The 22,367-nt window shown below is 36.1% G+C and overlaps 1 protein-coding gene across 1 annotated transcript in view; it reads right to left on the bottom strand.

The window, feature by feature from the left end:
- Positions 1 to 38: 38 nt before the first annotated feature.
- The window catches only part of mbo (Nuclear pore complex protein Nup88), an 89,371-nt gene continuing 67,042 nt past the window's right edge, over positions 39 to 22,367 (bottom strand). The window contains exons 3-15 of the mRNA XM_085202145.1: positions 7,643 to 7,756; positions 6,927 to 7,136; positions 6,494 to 6,662; positions 5,926 to 6,045; positions 5,252 to 5,351; positions 4,511 to 4,658; positions 4,071 to 4,170; positions 3,444 to 3,557; positions 2,761 to 2,898; positions 2,165 to 2,253; positions 1,648 to 1,801; positions 1,070 to 1,158; positions 39 to 592 (exon numbers count right to left, since the gene is read on the bottom strand). Coding sequence (XP_085058271.1) covers positions 526 to 592; positions 1,070 to 1,158; positions 1,648 to 1,801; positions 2,165 to 2,253; positions 2,761 to 2,898; positions 3,444 to 3,557; positions 4,071 to 4,170; positions 4,511 to 4,658; positions 5,252 to 5,351; positions 5,926 to 6,045; positions 6,494 to 6,662; positions 6,927 to 7,136; positions 7,643 to 7,756 — 1,612 coding nt within the window. The 3' untranslated portion in view covers positions 39 to 525. The remainder of the gene's footprint in view (positions 593 to 1,069; positions 1,159 to 1,647; positions 1,802 to 2,164; positions 2,254 to 2,760; positions 2,899 to 3,443; positions 3,558 to 4,070; positions 4,171 to 4,510; positions 4,659 to 5,251; positions 5,352 to 5,925; positions 6,046 to 6,493; positions 6,663 to 6,926; positions 7,137 to 7,642; positions 7,757 to 22,367) is intronic.

The raw sequence follows: 22,367 nt of genomic DNA, 5'->3' as shown, positions 1-22,367 counted from the left end.
ATTTTTTTTATTTTAAGAGAATAAAAAAATTAGATAAATTTATTTCAATCAATTTATTGCAAGACTAAAGAGTTATTAATTACAAAACAAATATATTGAGACCGTCGTAGCGTAGGGGCACAAGCGTGTGCCTGTAAACGCAACGGTTGCGGGTTTGATTCCTACTAGGCGGAATGAACTATTTAATATTTTCATTTCCAAGCTCTGGTAACGAGCCAGAGTTGAATTCCGTCTAAATTACAAAACAGAAATAAGTACGATTTCCGTGATATTTTCAATATTCGGCCTTTAAAGTTTTTTTTTAACAAAATATTAATACTAAAATATTAATTACACACAGAGATACAATTTCAAATATTTATAATATCTTTTTTCTAACATCTCTAATAATTAAGGGACTTTAATTATTTTTAAAACGAAAAAAGGTTTTGATTGCATTTTCAAAAAAAAAAGAGTCATTTTAAGTATCAAACTAATAACTATTAAAAATTAAAGTAGTCATGATTTTAAACGTTAAAATAATAATTAAACAACACCCAGTTGATCCTTCAAGAGCTTTGTTTCTTCAATCAATCCTGATATTTGAGAAGTTCTGGAAAAAGAAAATAATAGAAATATAAATAGTATTATTTAAAAAGACAGCATCTGACTAGAAATGTAATGGGGGTGGGTTCGATTCCCACTCGGGGAAACGATTATATATTAATTATTTTCATGGCGTCGTTGTGGCAAGACGAAACGCGGCGTTGAGTTTTGCCATTCAACAAGCAAAGTTTCGAAAATTAGGCGGTTTATGGGAAAATGGTTGGGTTGCCTCTGCGTGCTCTAATTTATATAGCTTTTTATTTTATTTTATTCTGCATATAGTTTTTTATTTTTCGCCGAAGTGAGAAAACAAAATACATAGAGAAATTATATGTAGATTTGCAAAATCACACTTTGTTTATGAGAGCGGGGAAACAAAAATAACTTTAAATATAATCATTCCCCCGAAATGGGAATCGAATCCAGAAGCATCGCTATACTTAAATATAATTATTTAGGACTACATAATAAATAAAATACTCACTGTTGTTGTAAAATGGACGAGATAGTATCACTGTGCGACTTTCCCAACACTGTATCCTTCTTCTTATATTCTTCTTGACGTTTTATCATCTGGAAATAAAAAATAAATATTATTTATTTACATTTAAGCAAAATAATTATAAAAAAATATGTAATATTTTAAGGCATTCTTCTCACATTTTGTTTTAGAAAATGAACTAAAAACTGCGTTTAATTTAGACAAATTATAATCCCATATGGTGCGTGCGACTTCAAATATGTTTGTTTTAAAATTGTCATACAAGATTGAGATATACATATTTTTTAATTCTAAATTATGGCTATTTCTTCAAATTTTATTACTACCACTATAATCTGAATTTAAATATTCATTAAAACCGAAACAAAATAAATGAATTTTGTTGAGTGAAATTCAACGCCCCGTCTTTAAACTAAAATAACTCATTCTTCCTTATGGGCATCGAATCCAAAACCGTACACAATCATGTATGCAAGAAGACTAGACGGGTTCTACTTAGAAATAATAATTAATATTAGATTTATTATAAACGTAGCCTATCGCCTCTAATATCAACTTACCTCTTCACTTTTCAGTATAGCGTGTTCCTTGAGTGTCGTGAGTCTCTCTTTCGCAGTGTCGGCTACTTTTTGCGTTTGTAGGAGCTCGGAGAGAGCTCGTCTCTCCTCAGCGCTGCTCGCGCCCGTGCGGAGAGAACGGAGGGATGCTGAACACCTGTATATAGAAGAGTAAAAATAATATATATTTTTTAGCTTGACGCTATTTCGTGCATAAAGCAAAGGGATATTAGCGTTAAGGCAGGCTATCTTATTTTCTTTTTGTTTTCGTGATACATTCATAAAATGCCTATTCTGTAGTGTAAATTGTCGCTTCTTGCTAAATTTAATAATTCTAGCTTAAACAGAAGTATCGAATAGCGATTTACTATAAACCTATTAATTTCAACATGTGACGTCCAAGCATTCTCGAAATTTTTTTTAAATAAAGTGGTCTTATACAAGTGTCGTTATTTTTGGAACCTTAAAATTAGCAACAGTTAATTTGTATTACCAACTTTTTAGAAAAACATGCACTCACCTATACTTCATATCATCTTGATATTTCTCAGCAAGTAATTTCTTTTGTTTTAAATTTTCCGATTGCTGTTTCACACTGTCTATTTCTTTCTGAAAAAATATAATAATTACTTATAAACATTATTTTTTTGTTAAAGTCGTCGTAACGCTGTGGGAACGTCGTGTGGGCGTCGTAACGCGGCGTCTGATCATGGCTTCGATCCACACTCGGAAGAATGATTATAAATACATAAATTATTATGTATTTATAATCATTAGCGAGGTAGTTAAAGAGAACGGCGTGAAGCTAATAAAACAGTTTTAAATTATTCATGTGGGGAACGGAAATGTCTTAGCATCAGGTTCCTAGGTTCCTTCTACCTACCCTGCTATATATAACATATCTCGTATACGGGATACCGAGTGAAGCTGATAAGAAAAGATCTTAGAACTCGTCACTGCAAACGCGAGGGGGTGGGTTCGATTCCCACGAAGGGAAATGAATTGTTTTTATTTCTTCGCTCTGGTGTGTCTTAACCTCTGTTCCCTCTCGCATACCCTGCTATATGTGACGCTTCCAAAAATATAAAGACCTTTTTCTGGATTCGTACCCCCTACCTGTAACTCTGCTAGCCACGACCGTTGTTGTTTATCCAATGCTTGTAATGCTAACAATTTCCTTTGCACTAGTTCTGCCGCTTTTTGTTGACGTTGCATATATTCTGTTCGTAGCTTTATTGTAGACTGAGTTAGAAGCTGAAATTATAATTATTTATTAGAATTAATATCGATATAAATATCCGAATAGCCACCGTCAAAATTGGAATCAATATCGATATCGCAATCGGAAACGCTATTAAAGTTGATATTAGAATTAATATCGATATTACAATTCGAATCGTCACAGAAATTCTAATCGGAATTAATATAGATATCGTAATTAGTATCGTCAGATATCAGAAATAACATCAATATCGGTGCCGGAATCCATGTTTAAATCATATTTAAAACAAAATCGATGGAAATTTAAAACCAACGATGAAACCAGAACAGAATTTAAAATCAGGATCTAGTTCTAGATATAAAATTATCAAATCAAATTACTAAGTCCGATCCCCACTCGGAGGAATGAATTATTTTTATTTTACCATTCTGGCAAAACACGGCATGGCACGGAGTTGAGTTCTGCTATTCAGTTCGCAATATCTTTAATTTGAGCGAAAAATAGAGAACGGAGTATCTTAACACTACATTCTGTTTACCCTGCTATATACTAAAAATATATCAAAATAATAAACTACCTCCAAACATTCTTGAGGACTCGGCTCTTCCTTTTTATCCAATTTAAGTATTGGTTGAGACATTTTCTTGTCTAAAACTTCTTGAATTACCGTTGTAAAAGAAAGTTTTTGTTTCTGAAATGAAAAACACGAAAAAAAATATATATCGAGGCCGTCGCGTGAAAATGGGACAGTGTACGATTACAAGGGACGGTTGTGAGTTCGATTCTTTTCTGGGAACATGAATTGTTTTCGTTTCTTCATACTCCTATCAAAACGAAGCACGCCGCCGAGTTCCGCCATGCAACACGCAATGTCTCGATAACTCGGTAGGACGTAGGGAACGGATATTATACACGATACTTGTGTTTACACGTCCATGATTGTAGACAAAGTACAGCGTTGGATTACGCCACTTGACTTAAAAACGAAACTTTATTGTATTTCTTACATAATATAGTTTTACTTAGAACAAATAAGCACTTATATATTATGAAGCTAAAGAATTCGTTTGATTGAGTGCACTAATCTCAGGAACTACTGTTCTATATTGGTAAAGTAATGTAGTGTGGGATAGTCCAAACTTCTAGTTATTTCTAGAAGGCGAAGCCGTATTTAAAACCTAGTTAATATTAATTAAAAAAATACCTCTTTAAGTAGACTATTAATATCATCTTGATCTAAAGTCAGGTTCTTCAATTGCATCTCTTTAAAGAATTCGTCTTCCAAATTCCAAGGTTCGAGCGATCTGAAAATTAATAATGTATTTATTAATATATTAATGAAAAGTCATTAATATATTAATAAAATATATATAAGAGAAAAGTCTTAGGTTATTATCCAATTAATAAAAAATTAAAATAGGTAAAAAACTTTAGTAAGCGATTTCTTCCACGCAGAAGCGGCCAACGTTTATGTATGTCGATATTTCTTTTGTACAATTACATGTATGTCATTAAGACAGGCACATTTCCTAGATAAATAAATAGATACACATCTAAGAATATTCGTAATATATATCTATCTATTTAGACATATATAGATACTATAAAAATATAGCAACAAATACAGAATAAAACGACACTAACCTTACAATCAAATCGCCATTACAAAGCAGCAAAAGGGATCTCTTCAAAGGAGTGATAGCCAAAGCCTCACACCCCACATTAGTCGATACTAAGTGACGCGCCCGACACGACTTTGTGCATATCGCGCTGAGTATCGCGTCCATTTCATCTAGAGAAAATAGAGAAAAATAATTAAATTATATATATATTAATATAATAATTAGAAAAATAAATTTGACTATTTGGAATTTCTTTCCAAGCTTGATGCTGCATCTCGGAGTTACCAGGGAAGACAGAGGAAAACTGGGAGACTAGTGTTAAGACAGCGCCCCACTCTCTTCCTTGAATTGTCTAGTTACCAGAGCGATGAAATGAAATCATTCAATTCAATTACACCAATTACACAATTTTGTAATGGATATATGTATAAACAAATTATAAATTCGTTGCAAAAGAGGAGAATTAACAGTGATGTTTTACACTAAAATGGTAGAGGAAGCCTAGTGTTGAGACACTCCGTTCCCCACTTCCCGCAAAATTTCACAGACATTACGAGTTGAGTGGCGGATTTCAACGTCGCGCTTTGCCTCGATATCAGACTGAAGAAATTAAAATATTAAATTTACTTGACTGGGGATCGAACCCACAACCTGTCGCGTTTCCAGATGCACGCATGAGCCACTACACCACGACTGGCCTCTTCAAAAAAAAATCTTGATTAAAGATCAAAAGACAAAAGAAAATAATAAATAAAATACATACTCTCATCAGCCAAAGAGTATTCGGCCAATCTGTCCAAAGCCGGTATGGTAACAGAGTGCACGCCGCCCGAGTGGGAACACGCGTACGTGTTGCGATTTATCTGGAAAATTACGATATTTATATGTTATATCCTGCATATAAAAGAGTAGACAGAGAAAACCTAGTGTTAACATTCTTCACTTTCCGCCCAATTTTTGAGACATTTCTTGTTTATTGACGGCTTTCAAAGTCACGTTTGTTTTCTTATCAGAGCGAGAAAATAAAAATAATTCTTTCACTTCAGAGAGAATTGAACCCACAACCGTCGCGTTTACAGTCAGATGCTGTATATAACGCCACGACAGCTCTAGATACAGATAGATTTTTATTATATAATATTATATAATTATTATAGACATTTAAAATTTAAACTATTATTATAAAATTGCTAACTATAGAAGTTTAATAATATGGTATTATTTAGAACCGCTCATGATGCTGACAGCGCCTGACTGTAAATCATAAATGCAATATTGGGTTCGATTCCCATTCAAGAGAATTAATTTTATTCCACTGTTCTAGTGTCAAGTTCCGACATTCTTGCGGCATCTCGAACTCCGACGAAAATAGAACGGAGTGTCTTATGTCTCACCAACGAAGCGACAATATTTTATTTATTTTTTTCCAAAACTTACCGGATACAAGTTGAGTGGATACACATATCTTGAGGCATTTTCATTAGTATTAGAGGCTACGTTCAATTCTACTGACTCTATGACGTAGAGTGCGTGGCTGTCACCATCTGATTCTGTTGCCTGGAAGGAAATTTAGAAAAATATATTAAAAAAAATTAAAACCGACTTTAAATACCTACTTATTGACTAATTAACTACATAGGTATTGGCATACATCAAACACTACTAAACTCAATTACAAAATTATGAGATTTATAGAAGATCTCCTCTCGTGGTAAAATAGAAATAATTAAGTTTTTTTAGCTTATCTAATCTAAACTTTTTATCAACTTCACTCAGTATCTCACATGTTACAGGATGGGAGGAGGAAGCCTAGTGTTACGATAACCACATACTCGCGGAATTCTAGACGCATTGATAGTTGTCTTAATGGGAATAAAGTGTTTTAACACTACGTTCCCTGTACATATAGTATGTGGGTACAACATAAACCTAAAAAAAAACACTATAAAGAATATTCAATTTTATTTAATTCGAAAGTCTACGAACTATAAAATACAATACTTACATTAGGCAAAAGCAAGCAATGGTAGAGTTCAGCGGACGCGCTGGCTATCACCACGAGGGTAGGGATGTCGTTCCCGCCTAGTGCAATAATCGAGCAGGATTCCGAGCCGTAGTTATCGTCGGCTGGCGGATACATCGCCAAGGGACCTTTGAGACTTACTTGGAGAGAACTGAAATGGAAATCAAACAGTTTTATTAAAGCGTGTGGCAGTAGACGGGGCGTTTCTGGGTTCGATTCCCGTTCAGGGTAGTGAATTATTTAATATTTTCATTTCCTCGCTCTGGAAGCAAGATAAAGCGCAGCGGCCAGTTCCGCCACTCAATACGCAATACCACGAGAATTAGGCGGAAGGTGGGGAACAAAGTGCCTTACACTAGGTTCCCTATGCCTAGCCTACCTATGAAACCGAAAAAAATAATAACTTTTAACTTACTTTTTATTATCCAATTCACATTGCATCATATAAACATCTCCGTTTCCACTGAGAATTAGTAGGTGTTCAGAGTCGGGCGTCGGTATGAAATCTACCGCCGTATCTCCTAAACTGTCCAGCACTGTTTGTCCCAAGGAGCCAGAGGGTTTTGGTCCTATTGTGAAGATCTTCACTAATTTCGGACCAGTTTTCAGCGCTATGTTGTATAACCTGTAAATTAATGAAGACAAGGTCTAAGGAATTAAATGTGATAAGTGAAATTATACTCTTTATTTAAAATAAAATTATTAGATTTTGACTTTGAAGAAACTCGACTAAATTCAGAATTTTCAAATAGCTCTGCGATATTTGTGGATTTGATTCCTTTTAGTTAGGAAGTTACATTTAAAATATTTCCGTTCTAAGGTCAAGTTAGACATAATATATGTATAATGTAAAACGAGTATATTTCTTTGGTTATACATCATTAATCTCAGAAACTAATAGCTCGAATTGAATTAAAATATTTTTGTCTTGGATAGTCCATTTTTTTTATCAATAATTGTCTCGACATTAAAATGGTTTTATATACTCGATGTTTCCATTTGACTACCGGACAAGCCTGCAAATAAAAGCTAATTCAAATATAATCCGAGTGGGAATCGAACCCACACCTATCACGTCTACTATCAGCCAGTATCCCACGAGTATATCCTTAATTAAAAATAAATACTGACCTCATAGTATTGTCAGACACGAGTACAAGGAGATGCGAGAGCGACTTCGGATGCCAATGCACTTTGTGGATTTCACCTTGCGAATACAGGAACCTTTCGTCGAGGGAGTAGCTTCTGTGAAAATATGGAAGAAATTTTATTAGATTATATTTAATAATATATATTTTTTTTTAACTAGCCTGCACCACCCTATTGTTGGGCAAAGGCCTCTCTCCACTTCTTCCATTCTGGTCTATTTTGCGCTATTGAGCACCAGTCAGGTTTATAATGGTCCAGCTCGTCCCGCCATCTCCGTTTTGGTCTGCCAATTCTCCTTTTAGAGCTTGGGATCCACCTGGTAGAAGATTTCGCCCAAGACTCTTCAGGCAAGCGGCAGACGTGTCCGGCCCAGTGCCATTTCAGCATAGCGGCTTTCATGCCCACGTCAGCGATTTTTGTGCGAGAGCGCAGTTGGGTGTTTCGGATTTTATCCATTAGTTTGACACCTAAGATACTGCGCTCCATCGCACGTTGGCAAACCTTGAGGGCGGACATCTGTGAGTTTGTCAAAGACCAAGTCTAGGCGCCATAGGTGAGTACTGGGAGGATGCACATGTCCATTAGTCGTCTTTTATGTCGCAGAGGAAGATCTCCTTTCATAAGGTCACCAATTGACCAATAGCTCCTCCAGGCGTTTTGTATTCGTCTTTATATAATTTATTATTAATCAAAAAAAATAATTTAATAAATATTCGTATAGTTCAAACAGGCGAAGCTGCCTAAGTCTGCTAGTAATCAATAATAATAAAAACTCCACACGTTTTCAAAGGATTACATACAAACCAACCTCGTAGTCGTAACCAGGTGGTATTATCAGGAAAAAAAACGCGGGATTCCATTCATTACGAGTGATAAATAAGCGGAAAGTGTCCGGTCTCGCCCTTAACCCGCGATAATGTGATTGCGGCGGCCATTTTGTACGCTTCTTTTTTTTTTTTATTAATTTTTTTTTTCGCGCACAGGTTTAAGGTAATGGTGCGTTACGGCTTTATAGGAAATTGTTTTAAAGTATGGTTTTGGGATTTTTTTGGTTCGTTGGTTGGTATTTGGGGACGTCGCGTCGTGTCGGTGCGTCCAACCATTTTGGATGAAATTTAAACATTATTTCAATATATTTTAATTCATAGGATAGGTACTACGTAGTATATTCTATAGGAATTTGTTCTACGAAGGTTCACTTCCGCACGCAGTGAAAGCGCAGCGCGTTGTTGAACTCAACCATTTTCAGCTTAAATATTTATTCGTTCTACTAACTCGTTACCAAAAGGAGATAAAAATATTAAACATTTCATTTCCTCGAGTGGAAATCGAACCCATAACCTGTCCCATTTATAGTCAAACCTGCGCAACGACAACTATTTTACTACCCTTAGTGTAAAAAAATACTTTAAAAAATTTATAAAAACATTTAAAAATGTAACATTGGAGTGGAATTATTTGACTGTATTAATCGTCTTTAACCCTCAGCACCCTTTGCCTATTACGTAAGGGATGGATATATCGTATATTATAATTTTTTCATGCCACCCTTTATGATTATTTCTTAATGATGGAGATATTACTTTTACATATTTATTTACTTACATCATTATTTACATTATTTACATTTTATTATGCATAAATAATAAAATGGTAGATCAGTTTCACTCTTTTTCTCTACTATACAGAGTCAAAACAGTTCAAATAAGCAAATTTCCGAGATTTTGTAAGAACTTATAAGTTTAAATTATCTATTAACATTATGAGAAAAAAATAAACAAGAATTATGCATGCATTTATATGTTTTACTATTTGTACTAAAAATTTCTAATCATTATTTATGGTTTTTGGATGTCTATTAGGGCGCGGAAATGAAAATAACTCAATCTTCTAAGTGGAAATTGAACCCACAACCTGTCGTTACGTCTAAACGTTACGTTCACAAGGAACTTTAAATATAATATTGTACAGTATCAAATAGATTACCCCTATTTACAAAGGAAGGGGCAGTGTTCAAGACTGTGGTAGTTATAGGGGCATTAAGCTTATGAGTCATACCATGAAGCTCTTCGAGCGCATGATCGACCTCAGGCTCCGCCGAGAGTGTACTATCTCTGAGTCTCAATATGGATTTCAGCCAGGATCGGGCACCATGGACGCCATTTTCGCCCTCAGAACTTTGATGGAGGCATACAGGGAAAAAAGGAGAGCTCTGCATGTGGCCTTTTTAGATCTGCAGAAGGCCTTTGACTGTGTGCCTCGTCAGTGTATCTGGTGGGCATTGCGATCCAAAGGGATCCCTGAGGCCTATATTGAGATTATCAGAGACATGTACCACGATTCCGCTTCTATGGTTAGGACTGCTGTTGGCGACACTAGACCCTTCCCGATTACAGTAGGGGTTCACCAGGGCTCGGCTCTTAGTCCGTTCTTATTCAATGTAGTGCTCGATACTGTCTCGGCTCACATCCAGGACCAGCCTCCATGGCTGATGATGTATGCCGACGACATAGCACTCATTGCCGAGAACCGACTGACGCTGGAGCGTAAAGTGAACCTCTGGAAGGGTACGCTTGAGAACGGCGGTCTTAAACTAAATGTGTCGAAGACAGAGTACATGGCCTGCGGGAGAAGGGACTCGAGCACCATCCTTATAGGTCCTGAGCCAGCCGTTAAGTCGGAGAAGTTCAGGTACCTTGGATTCGTTATGCACGAGTCTGGAGGCATCGATCACGATGTCCAAGGGCGGATAAGCGCTGCCTGGGCCAAATGGCGGGAGGTCACTGGTGTGGTCTGCGACCGCAGAATACCGCCCAAGCTCAAGGGGCTGATATACAAGAGCATCATCCGACCGGTTCTTTTATACGGCAGCGAATGTTGGCCGGCACTATCTCGGCACACTCAGCTGAGGTGGATGTGCGGCGTAACACGGTCTGACCGCATACGCAACACATTTATTCGAGGTAGTCTTGGGGTCCGTGACGTAGCGGATAAGCTCCAAGAGCGTCGTCTGAGATGGTTTGGCCATGTTACGCGCCGGCCTAAGAACTATGTCGGATGCAAGTGCCTTGCTATATCAGTTCCTGGAGTGAGACCTCCTGGACGCCCAAGGAAGCGCTGGCTGGATGTCGTGATGCAGGACATGAGAGCCAATGGTCTAACCACCGAGGACGCAAAAGACCGTGCAAAGTCGAGTAGGTTGAGTAGGAGGACAGACCCTGGCAATAGCCGGGATTAATGCCAAGAGGAAGGAAGGAGTATCAAATAGATATGGGCAAAAAAATATTAACCACCAAAATTCATAGTAAAGAAAATAGCATTACAAATTATTTCTAAAAAAAATATAAACATATAAACAATTAAAATTTTTAGATTAATATGCGAGAAACTTTCATTCACAAAAAAAAGCCATTTTCAAGGGAAGTCAAGCACAAAATTATTATATTAGGATAATTATAACGGGCGAGCCAAAAAAAAGAGGGAGTTACCAAAAAAAAATATACAAATTAACAAAGACAACGCAATTAGTTAGACCGCGAAGCGTATAAAGGAGTCGAAGAAATCCCGAGCCGCCCGTCTGCCCGACGTAAATCACGATATTTTTGCATACCAAAGGGGTCGGTCACTACTTCCAACCGAAAAAAAACATAGAATTACAAACGACCCAACATTAGAACAAACGTACAAATAGGGGCCCCGCGTCTCCGGAACAAAAACCGATAAAAACACGGGGAAGGTTCCGATGCGGTAAAAAATAAGAACCAGACAAAGCATTCGGAGCGGCGCCCGACCTCCGTACGTGGCCAGCTTTTTTACGAACCGCAGCCCTTTGTCCTTCCGGGCCACTTTTTTAAATAGATCACAGAGGGCAAGGAAAGGACCGCCGCGTCCACCCTGAAATATTATTGTGGATTTTTCTGCTCAACATTCATAAATATTTCGGGCCTCCCCCCCCCTGCCCCTCTCCGACGAATCGGCCGAGAATTATAAATTCGGTTAATAAAATATGATACGATAAAGCCGCTTTTTTACTCTCCGCGCGAGAGACCTCTATTATATTTTGTTTAATTTAAATATGAATAATTAAATTTAAAAAGGAAATCTCGGGGCTAATGAAATTTTTGTTTTCGAGATAATGAATAGAAAACACGTCGCGGGACAACGGTGTCGCACCGCTGTTATTCTTCAACCGCGCTCATTCGGGATTCAGGGGACGTGTCCAAAAGAAAAAACCCAAAAAATAATAATTATTTTAATGTATTAATTATGACGGAGAATTCTATTTTTCCACGCTTATCTGAGCGCCTCGTGCGCTATCGCCGACACACATGCTACAGGCTTCACGCACGGACGAGTAATAAATTAATTCAAACATTTTTACTAAATTAAGCTTTTTTGTTTCGTTTTCGCTTATTTTTTAAATTATCTCGCATATATAATACGTCTGCAGATCTGTCGGTTAAAAATACAATGAACGAGGTGCTATAACCGTAAGGAAATAAAAAAATTTAAACGCGAAACAATCGAGAACCACCAAGCAAAAGTAAACAAAGCTGAAAAACGCCAACATTAATAGGGATTCCTGGTGATTTACACTGAATATATCTGTCGATTGGCAGCGGCACACAGGAGTAAAAGACAAAACGTGCTGTCCAGATATCGGGAACCTAAATATAAAGACTCCTTTAATCAACACAAACGGCCGGCGCGGCTATCAAACGACCGAAACCCAAATTAAAATAAAAAAAATATATATATAGCACCGAACCGTGAAATATTAAAAACAAGAACATCGATCCTACAACCACCACGGGGGATTAAAATCGTAACGAACGCACAAAAATATTCAAATACAATACTAACAAATTGATACAAACACTCATTAGGCGCGGATCGCGGAAGGCGACCCCGGGCCAGGGGGGGAGAGAGCGGTGGCGGCGAGGGGGGGAGGCGATCTCCGCCGGCATTACAATCCACATCCAGCGTACAAATATTATCTAAAATTCCTTCTCATTTATAATCCTTTTGTGTCCTCGGTGCGGTGTCCTCCGTCAACCACCCCCTTCCTACCCCCCCGGCCCACCCCCCGCACGGGACCCGGGGGGAGGGTATTTTTATATTTTTAATCGCGTTGGGCATTATCCAAATGGACATTGGCGGTCGTACTGTCGCTGCCGTCTAGATGATAAATTTTTCTTTCGTTCGACACCAGCGTTTGTTTTGTTTGGGTCCCTTCCCTTCCCGTCCCTTCATTTATTTCTATTGGTATCGGAGTTAAAAAAAAAAAGGAACCTGCGTCCTCATTAATTACACTCGATACGTCTGCGGCTGACTGTGACGCATTCTTCTCCTTGGCCGATTAAAAAAGGTCGGCCGCGGTTTTTCCCCGGCTCGAGGTCGAGGCAAATGAAAATTGATTGTGGCAATCCGCGATCGTTTGATGCAGATTCGAAGTGGTTTATTGAATACGTTGACATGCTTCGCCTGTTCGTGATTGATGTTTTTATACGGGACCTTTGTCATTTTTCTTCGTAGATTAGAAGGCAAAGTTTTCTTTTACATGTAATATTATTTTTGCTTGTTTAGTTTCACGCTGCATCCTGCTTGTAGCAAGGTAGGCTATGGGAGCCTAGTGTTAAGACAATCAGCAACCCACTTTTTGCTGAATTTTCAAGACATTGCGTGTTGAATGGCGAAACTCGATGCCGCGTCTAGACTCCAAAGCGAAGAAATTAAAATATTAAATATTTCATTACTTCGAGCGCGAATCAAACCCACAACCTATCACACCAGGTCAGTCACACCACCGTATAATATTATGAAATGTATATTATGTGTAATGTACTTTGCAATACATAGAAATATCAAATTTAAGCATACATATATTTCGGTCATTTAAATAACAAGTTACAAGGAAAACAAGATCACTGTAGCGGATTCTAATCCAGGATCGGTTCCATCTCGAGTCGGGCCACGTCAAATCCAATTAGCATTCCCATCTATAAGCAGCGGAGGGAGACACGACGCCGATACATCCCCCATTGGGAACCAGAACAAGAAGAACAATATCTTCCGTAACATAAAATTCGAAAAAAAGTTTAATGGGACCGAAATCCCGCGGACCGATAAAATTGTAAAAACATACCCCAATATTTTATACGATTTGGATAAATATGGGTAAAATATGGGTACGTATTCGGGTTTAGGGGGTAGCAGGTTCATTCTTGTATAGGAAAGCGATTTAGTATATTAATATTGTATGACAAACGATGGTAAAAATGCAGTGGTGGGTGGTGGGTAAGAATTAATGGTGCGAAACTTTCGCGGCAGTTGTAGAGTCGACAATTTATGTATGTCCACGTTTCGCGCTTGGCTCGGCCCGGTCTCCACTTTTATTATAAGTTTGCTTACGTGACCTGGTTCGGGGTTTTTTTTCTTAATTAAACTTAAAAGCTTTGGCTATAAATTCGGCGCAGTCTGTCTTAGGCATCAAAGGTCGATGCTTGAAATTTGAATAGATTTTCCATTTTGGTTAAAATTTAAGTAAGTATTTCTGTGTGAATTTATAATATTTTAAATATATTTAAGCCATACTTCTTAACAGAGAAAATTACACAAATTTAAATGACCTAGGCTGCTGAGAAGACTAACGCAGGATTCTGAATTAAGGTGACAAAACAAAAAAAAATAAACTTGACACTAGCTTCTCGCTACTTCCCCGCCATATGCGGGATAAAGCGGGAAGCTAAAAAAAAAGTGTCAAATGGTAAAAATCGGCAGGTAAAAGTGTTGACATTTCATTCGTATGGACTGCGGCCACGAGTGTCGATAGCTGTCGCTCGGTAAGCAATCGGTGTATCGTATATATGGATAGCCAATTTTGATACTTTAAATTTTTATATAGGAATTATTGTTATTTAATTAATATATTAAAGGAAAATCTGAAGCCAGTTGTGGCGCAGGGACACAAACGTGTGTCTATAAACGCGACAGGTTGAGGGTTTGATTCCCACTCAAGGAAAATAAATATTTAATATATTCTTTCGCTGTAGTTTCGATTTAGTTCGAGACAAAGCGCGGTATCGAATTTCATCACTAAACATGCAATACCTCCGGAATTTATTAGGAGTGTAATTGGGTTCTTGTTGTTTCAGCTTTAATAAACCAATTACATACATTGACTAATAAAGTGTGTCAATGTCATGCTAAGAATAGCACTTCATATAGAAATAACAGAGAAATTCATATAGAAATAGCTAAATAAATAATACATTTTTTTTAAAATCTTACAAAGTACAAAATTTATTGAGACATTAATCAGCTTCACGCTGTATCCCGCACACTGCATGCTAGGCAAACGGTTAGGCCTAGTGTTAAGACACTCCGTTCTCCATATTCGGCACAATATTAAACATAAGTTGAGACATTATATATCAAATAATAGTATATCTATAATAATTTAGCAAATATATTAAAACAGAACGACCAAGATATCACAAACACGGTACGACATTACCGTGGCGCTACAACGATCACTTCGGGGCCAGCGATTTTCCTCTTTTTCCAACCTTTCCTTTTTCCAGCGCGACCGCGACGAGGCCAGGCCGCGGTCGAAACTGTTTAATGATTTGAAAACGTGTTCTATCAGCCTCTACGCGGAAACAACCGAAAAAAGGCCGACAGCGGAGAGTGCACACGGCAAATATAGACTTGGCAACACCATTTTACTTATAACCAAGCTTTTATTATACAAATTTGAGCTTTATTCCGTAGTAATAAAGACTAGTAGAAAATTGGGGGGGTAGTTACGAATTTTTTTGCTGAAGTGTTAGCGCAGATCTCATCGGCAATTTATTATATTTTGTCCGTTTGGAATTTACGATTATTTGAACGGGACAATGGCCGGTGGCGACGATTGGTCCGCTTTTTTTTCTAACGCCAATAAAAACCTGTATGATGTACGGTCTGCAATCAAACATTATGAATTGTGAAGTGGCGATAATATTCTGACGTTGCTTTTTAATAAAAAATGAAAAATTGTACGGATATGTTATTATAGCTTCTTTTCATCGAGGGGTGGTGTTTTTAATATATTATTATTCATTATTTAATTACTTTTTTATTCATTGAGTGATCAATTTTATTTAATGGTTTTTGGTAAAAGTTGTTTAAAATAGGATGGATGTCTTTATAGGAGGTATAAATATTACAATAATTTAAATTAACATTTTTTGCGTAATAATTTTAATTGTTACGTTATAAAATTACTGGTTGAATTATTATTTAACATTTTTAAAACCATAAATCGTAAAAAAATTAAATAGGCATATTTTGATATAAAAAGCAGCCTCACGTTTTATCCCGCGTAGCAGAGTCAAAACTGAGAGTCAAGACACTTCATTCACCTGACATTCATCCCGAATTGCTGTCAATGTTGATTGATGGGGCTGGCACGCTCGAAACGCCATATATCGAGAAATCAATCAATCGATTGATGGGATTCAACGCCACGCTTGTGAATAGGTGAGACTGTAACGCAGCGGTTGTCGCTCCCCACTTAGGTAAATTAATTATTATTCATTAATATTTTCGCTCTGGCACCAAGGCAAAAGCCTAGAAAAATTCGGCGGAAAATGGAGTAGGTATACACTAGGTTCCCTCTGCCTACCCTCTATACGACACACTGTACCACAGTGTGAAGCCAATTTTTTTTTTAACTCCAAACCGACACACTAACTTCGAAAAGCGTGTTAAAAATTAAAAAAAAAAACCCTGCATTCAATTCATAACAAATCTAATATGAAATACAAAAACACAGCTACATTATCGAACCACATTAGTAGGTAGGGGAGTGTAGAGAACAGGCACAACAGATATTATATTTATTAATTTATTCTATTTTTGTGCGTGACGTTTAATATGCATGCGGAGTACGTCTCTGGGGATGAGATGATCCTTTATTATCTATGCTCGGTAATTACTGTTATAGATAGAAAAAAAAACAAATAAAGTGTTTTTATTTAAATAGTGAGTTGGCTTTTAACCGACTTCAAAAAATGAGGCTACAATTTTTTCGGAAACTAGTCGCATCGCAATGTTTATTATTTAATTAAATCTCTACTCTACTCTAATTTCGGAAATAATGAAAGTTTCATTAAAATCGTTTTAATAGTTTTGCAGGTAGGTATATAGTTTTTTTGGGATTTTGTGAGATTATTGAAAATGGTTTAATTGTTTGAAATTATGCACATACAATATTCTTAAAGTTCTTTCAAATCTCTTCGACGCAGGAGAATCAATTATCTTCATATCATATCTCTGGTAACAAGACAAGCCGCATCGTTGGGTTCCTCCAAAACACACAATATACTCGTAACGAATTACCTTAACACAAGGTTCTCTCAGGTCACCTGTCAAATGCAGTACATAGCGCAAAGTAGAAAAAAAAAACTAAACTAACTCAACCAAATCCACCATGACTTCTAATTAAGAACTTTTCCAGCCCAGTAGGTACATATCTAACGATCAACATTTAATACATGAATACAAAAAGCTTCGGCAAACGAAGTAAAATTGAGCGAGTCAGAGTAAAATATCTACTCGCAAATCGACTCGAGCGGGGTCGACTTTACGACTTTTGTTGGTAACAACATATTTTTCCTTCTGTTACGCGGATGTGGTGCTGGTGGATGGGTCACTTAGTTGTGTATGGGAGTGGACAATTTGAATTTTATAATTTTATAGTTGTTGCCCAAAACAAGCATATGCAGCGGGCAGGGGAATCTCTTCGTTCTCCACTTTTCGCTGAATTCTCAAGAGTTTGCGCGATTTTACATTCACACTTTGTGCCTCTGTGCCAGTCGTGGTGCACAAAGTGTGACTGTAAACGCTACTGGTGGTGGGTTCGATCCCCACTCGAGAAAATTAAATATTTAATACTTTAATTTCTTCAATCTAATATTGAGGCAAAGCGCGGCATTCTTCTTACATTGAAAATGGCATCTTAACATTAGATTCCTTCTGACTATCACACAGCGTACAGGATACAGCGTGCACCTGAAAAAAAAGGACACAAAAAAAAACATTCTGCAATTCCTTCTAGGGATGGCACATCTTCGTACCGCGCAATTAATAATTAACGTGATCCCGGTGCGGGAAGCCCCAGTTTTTCTGTTTAAATCGACAACCCTGGAACGGTGATCAATATTATATTCAAGTTCGGGAGTTTTTGCGTTCGTCTCTATGTAAAATTACGAGCTGACAGCTCAGATGTAAAGTAGATACCACCATTTTCGTAGTAAGTAGGTATGTCACGTTTTTATTACAATTGCTGTTGGCTTTTATTTAGTTTGTTTTCTAGATAAATTATATTTTCTTATGATTTTTGTAAAAATTTAATAGTGATATGACACTCTGATTATCATTTCTCATAATGATTATCATAATATATCGGACCGCCGTGGCGCCGCCGGGGTGCAAGCGTGCGACTATGAACGTGACGGTTGTGGGTTCGATTTCCACAAGGGGGAATGAAATATTGAATATTTATTTAAAGTTTTCTTGATCTGGTAACGAGGCAAAGGTCGGCGTTGAGTTCCGCGGAGAGTAGGAAACGAACTATCTTATTTGTGGAATAAAGCGTGAAACTGAAAGAAATATAGGAAAAATTAAAATATTTTTAATATAATAATTCATAGAGCTAGATTTAATTAAATTCGTTATCATGATCAAGCCTCAAACCTATAATAAAAAAAAGGAATATTTCATAGAAAGTCCAATGACGGATTACACAACTTATTTTTTTAGGTAGAGTGGGTTTTACTGGAGTGGTTTGTAAATTAAACGTCCTTCATTAAGTCGAAGATGCTTAGTGTTTTCCAATCATAATTGAAGAAAAATAAAGATTTACATATTAAATGTCGATAACTATTGTAAAGTCATTATAGATATAAGTATTTCATAGTGTCTTAACACTACGTTAACACACTTCGTTCCCCTTAAGACACTTCCGTTTCCCTCTTTCCGAGTTTTCTGTGAAAATATGATATACGATATGATATGAAATATGATATATAAGTTTTGTATTATAAGTCAGATTTTTCATAGCAAACTCTTCGTTTGTAAAATTTGAAATATACGATAAGACAACCTCAAGATTCATTAATAAACTCTAGGTGACTACGCCATACATTCAATATTCCTATAGGTATTAAAACGTCCGTTATATACACATACATTATAATGCTGATTAAAAAAATATTTTATGTAATTTTTTAATCATAATGAAAATGATTTTCTTTTTTTAGCTTCACGCCATTACTTGCATTTTGCTGGGTTAAGACGAGTGTTTTGTCACCAGAATGAAATAATGAATACATGTAATTCACTGGGAATCAAACTCACAATCTCCGCCCTTATAGTCAGACGCCGTACTTCTGCGCTACGGCGGTTCAACATTATTTTAATAAGTCTATTTTTTGTCTCAAGTAGACCAATATATCATAAATCACCATATTAAACACTAAATAATCTATCTATCCTCTAATAATTAATAAGATGAATGGATAAAACAATAACATACACACACACACACAAACGGACAAAACCCCTAAAACGTCACTAGTTCGAACTCAACTAAATCTCGTTCGCGCGAAGTGAGAGCTTAAAACTAATACATTTGGGTGGGCGATGGGCGTCCGAAGGGGGGGTTGGGGGTTAGGTGTTAATTATTCACATTTTAATTTACGTAGCGGCCCCGGCTGGCCAGCGCGCTCGGAAAAATGTCTTGCAAATCGACGGACATGTATGAAAGAAAGGTTGTAATTTGTTGCCTTTCTTTTCTGCATATTTTGTGTGAGTTTGTGTGTGTTGTGTACGGATTTTGAGGTTTTATTATTATAGAAAAATAGATTCATGTTTTTTTCCGTACAGCAGAGGAGGTAGAGACAACGTAATCTCAATACACTCCGATCTCGAAATATTTCGTGTTGAATAGCGAAACTTAACGCTGCACTGTTTCAAGCCAGAGCAGTGAATTAAAACATTTCATTCCTCGAAAGTGGATGGAATCCTCAATCATCAAATTTACAGGCACACTGCGCTATGATGGCCCCAGAGAAAATAGATAGTTGCCCAAAGAATTTCCTGAAATCTTTGGTTAACAATTCGAACTATTAATAAGTGGATTTGAACTACTTCTAGAATATTTAGACCAGAGACCAGACATTAACACTTAGTCACAAAAAATTTAACTTAACCATATATAAATATACATACATAATTAACCAAGAAAATAAGAAACAAACAAAAAAAAAACCCATCATCATTCAAATGAACCTCGAAGAGTACCACGTCCATATAAAACAAAAACCCAGGAAAAACAACCCTAAACTCAAAAACACATTAACATTAGCAAAAACATCCATCCCTCTTACATATAACCAATAATCGAGAGACAAAAAACTGTCACTACTATACGATCAGTATACGGATGCACGATTAGCATCTAAATAATTCAACGGCTCACCCGTACTCCTAATTCTGCAAGCTTACCCCGAAATTACGAAAAGGGAAAATGGAACCTTAAACCACGTTGTATTTAGGTTCACTTATTTTAGGGGATACAGTAGAAAATTGGTATTTTGTATGAAGTTTTTACATCCTTTTACACGAAATGTCGATTCGGATATGGCCCTTCGTATATGACGAGGTCGCTAAACAATGAGGAATGATCGTAAACCGGGAATGACAAGATGGAGATAAGGGCTAATAACGCGTGCGTCAGTTTGGGATGTTTGTTATCTTTTTAAATATTTTTTAGGGGTTTTTTTTAGGGTCAAGCCTCTGTGGTTGATGTGAGGGTAACGAGAGAGAATCTAGTGTTGACACACTCCGTTTTACACTTATAAGGTATTTATGACGAGTATTAATGTCCGTAATTAGTAATATAGTATTGATATATTTTTCGTAAGAGGCCGTCGTACCTCAGTGGGACGGTGTGTAAAGGTTGTTGGGTTCGGTTCTCTACTCGAGGGAATGATTATATTTAATTTATTTTTATTTCTCTTCTCTGGAAGATGATACACAATGCAGAATTTAGGCAGATACGATCTAGTGATGGAGGAAGATTCTCCAGGTGCCACTCTTCGTTCCGTTCTAATCTAGAACTATATTACTATGAGTACTAAACAAATATTACTAATCTCAGACAAATATAATGTAATTTATATTCAAGAATATAGTGTATTCTATAGAAATAGGCACAAGATACAGGTGGGCAAGAGTAAGAGGGTGCGCCAAATAAATAATTCCAATCAATATCATGGAGGAGATGCAATCAACATCTTAATTTTCACCTTAATAGAAGTAGGGTCCGAGACGAAAGATATTCATATAAATATTATTTATTTCAGTAATTAAAAAAAATAACTCTCTTTCTAATACTTGATATTGTAAATGAAGAAATAAAAGGATTCAAGGATAATATATTTGTTTTTATTTTTATTCATTTAAAATTCTGTTCATAATCATATAATTAAAAAATACATAAACTTTCCTTTGTTTCAATTTCCTTTTAAGTTTATAAATATTTATAAAATTCTATATTCTTATACACATTGAATACATTCAACTTCAAACCACAGATAACAACATCAAAAAAAAAAAAAAAAACACAGATAATAAATAAAATACAGATAATTAAACAAAACATAGACACTAACAAAATATTATTGAGACCACCCCAACTCCACATAAAGAGATCGACTAAAGCACAAGTTATGTACGAATGGGTTCGTTAAAAGGGCAGTAGAGGGTGAACCTTATCCAATATTTATTAACTTATTTCAAAGAAAATCGTATAATTAACACCATAGCATCCCCTAGCCACCCTTGGCTTTGGGTTCATGTGATAGAATAGAAGTGTAGATGTGTCTTGATGGGTTGAAACCGGTGTAGTAGTCCTAAGTTTTAGACTGACTGTTCTATTACTAATAATTTTGGAAATAGACTAACAATACTGACATTTTTATATTAATTGAATTGTGTCAAGAATCCTATATAAAGATAACTAGCGGACCCGGACGTGGCTACGCCTGCTTGAAATATAAGAATATAATTTCTATAGAAATATAATTTCAATCTAGATGAAATGCTAAAAGTGACTATTATATTTATTTTCATAAGGATGAATATCAAAATGACGCGGTAACGAACGCGGTCGCGTAGCGACGACGGTTGTTATTAACATGGCAGAATAAATTGCATGTCAAATTAGAAAATATTTTAATTTATTAGTATATATGTGTAATGTAATGTTATATAGCCTATAGCACTTCTGAAGAATGCAGCTTTCATACAAAACAAAAACAAAGTAAATCGATCCAGTAGATCCAGAGATCTTAGCGTTCAAACAAACAAACAAACAAACTCTTCCGCTTTATTATATTAGTATAGATATATTTAATTCTATTACAAGTTTAAAAATTTAGCTTTCTCAACAGCCTTAAACTTTTTTAGGATTTAGTGATTTTAATAATAAATATCAATTATTTTTTTCGTTTTCATTTATAAAAATTTATATTAAGCCGTTATTTTTTGTTTCCATTTTTAAAATTAATATTAAATAAAATTATTATCCAAAGTAACTTTATATCCACATTTTAACTGTTTGTAATTACACATATTTTTTATAGTAAAAGCAACTTTA

The sequence above is a fragment of the Heliconius melpomene genome, chromosome 2, assembly GCF_056956725.1.
Source record: "Heliconius melpomene rosina isolate 202511_hmr_F chromosome 2, ASM5695672v1, whole genome shotgun sequence".
Taxonomy (NCBI): Eukaryota; Metazoa; Arthropoda; class Insecta; order Lepidoptera; family Nymphalidae; genus Heliconius; species Heliconius melpomene.
The sequence above is the reverse complement of the archived record's forward strand: the minus strand, read 5'-3'. Positions and strand labels throughout refer to the sequence as shown.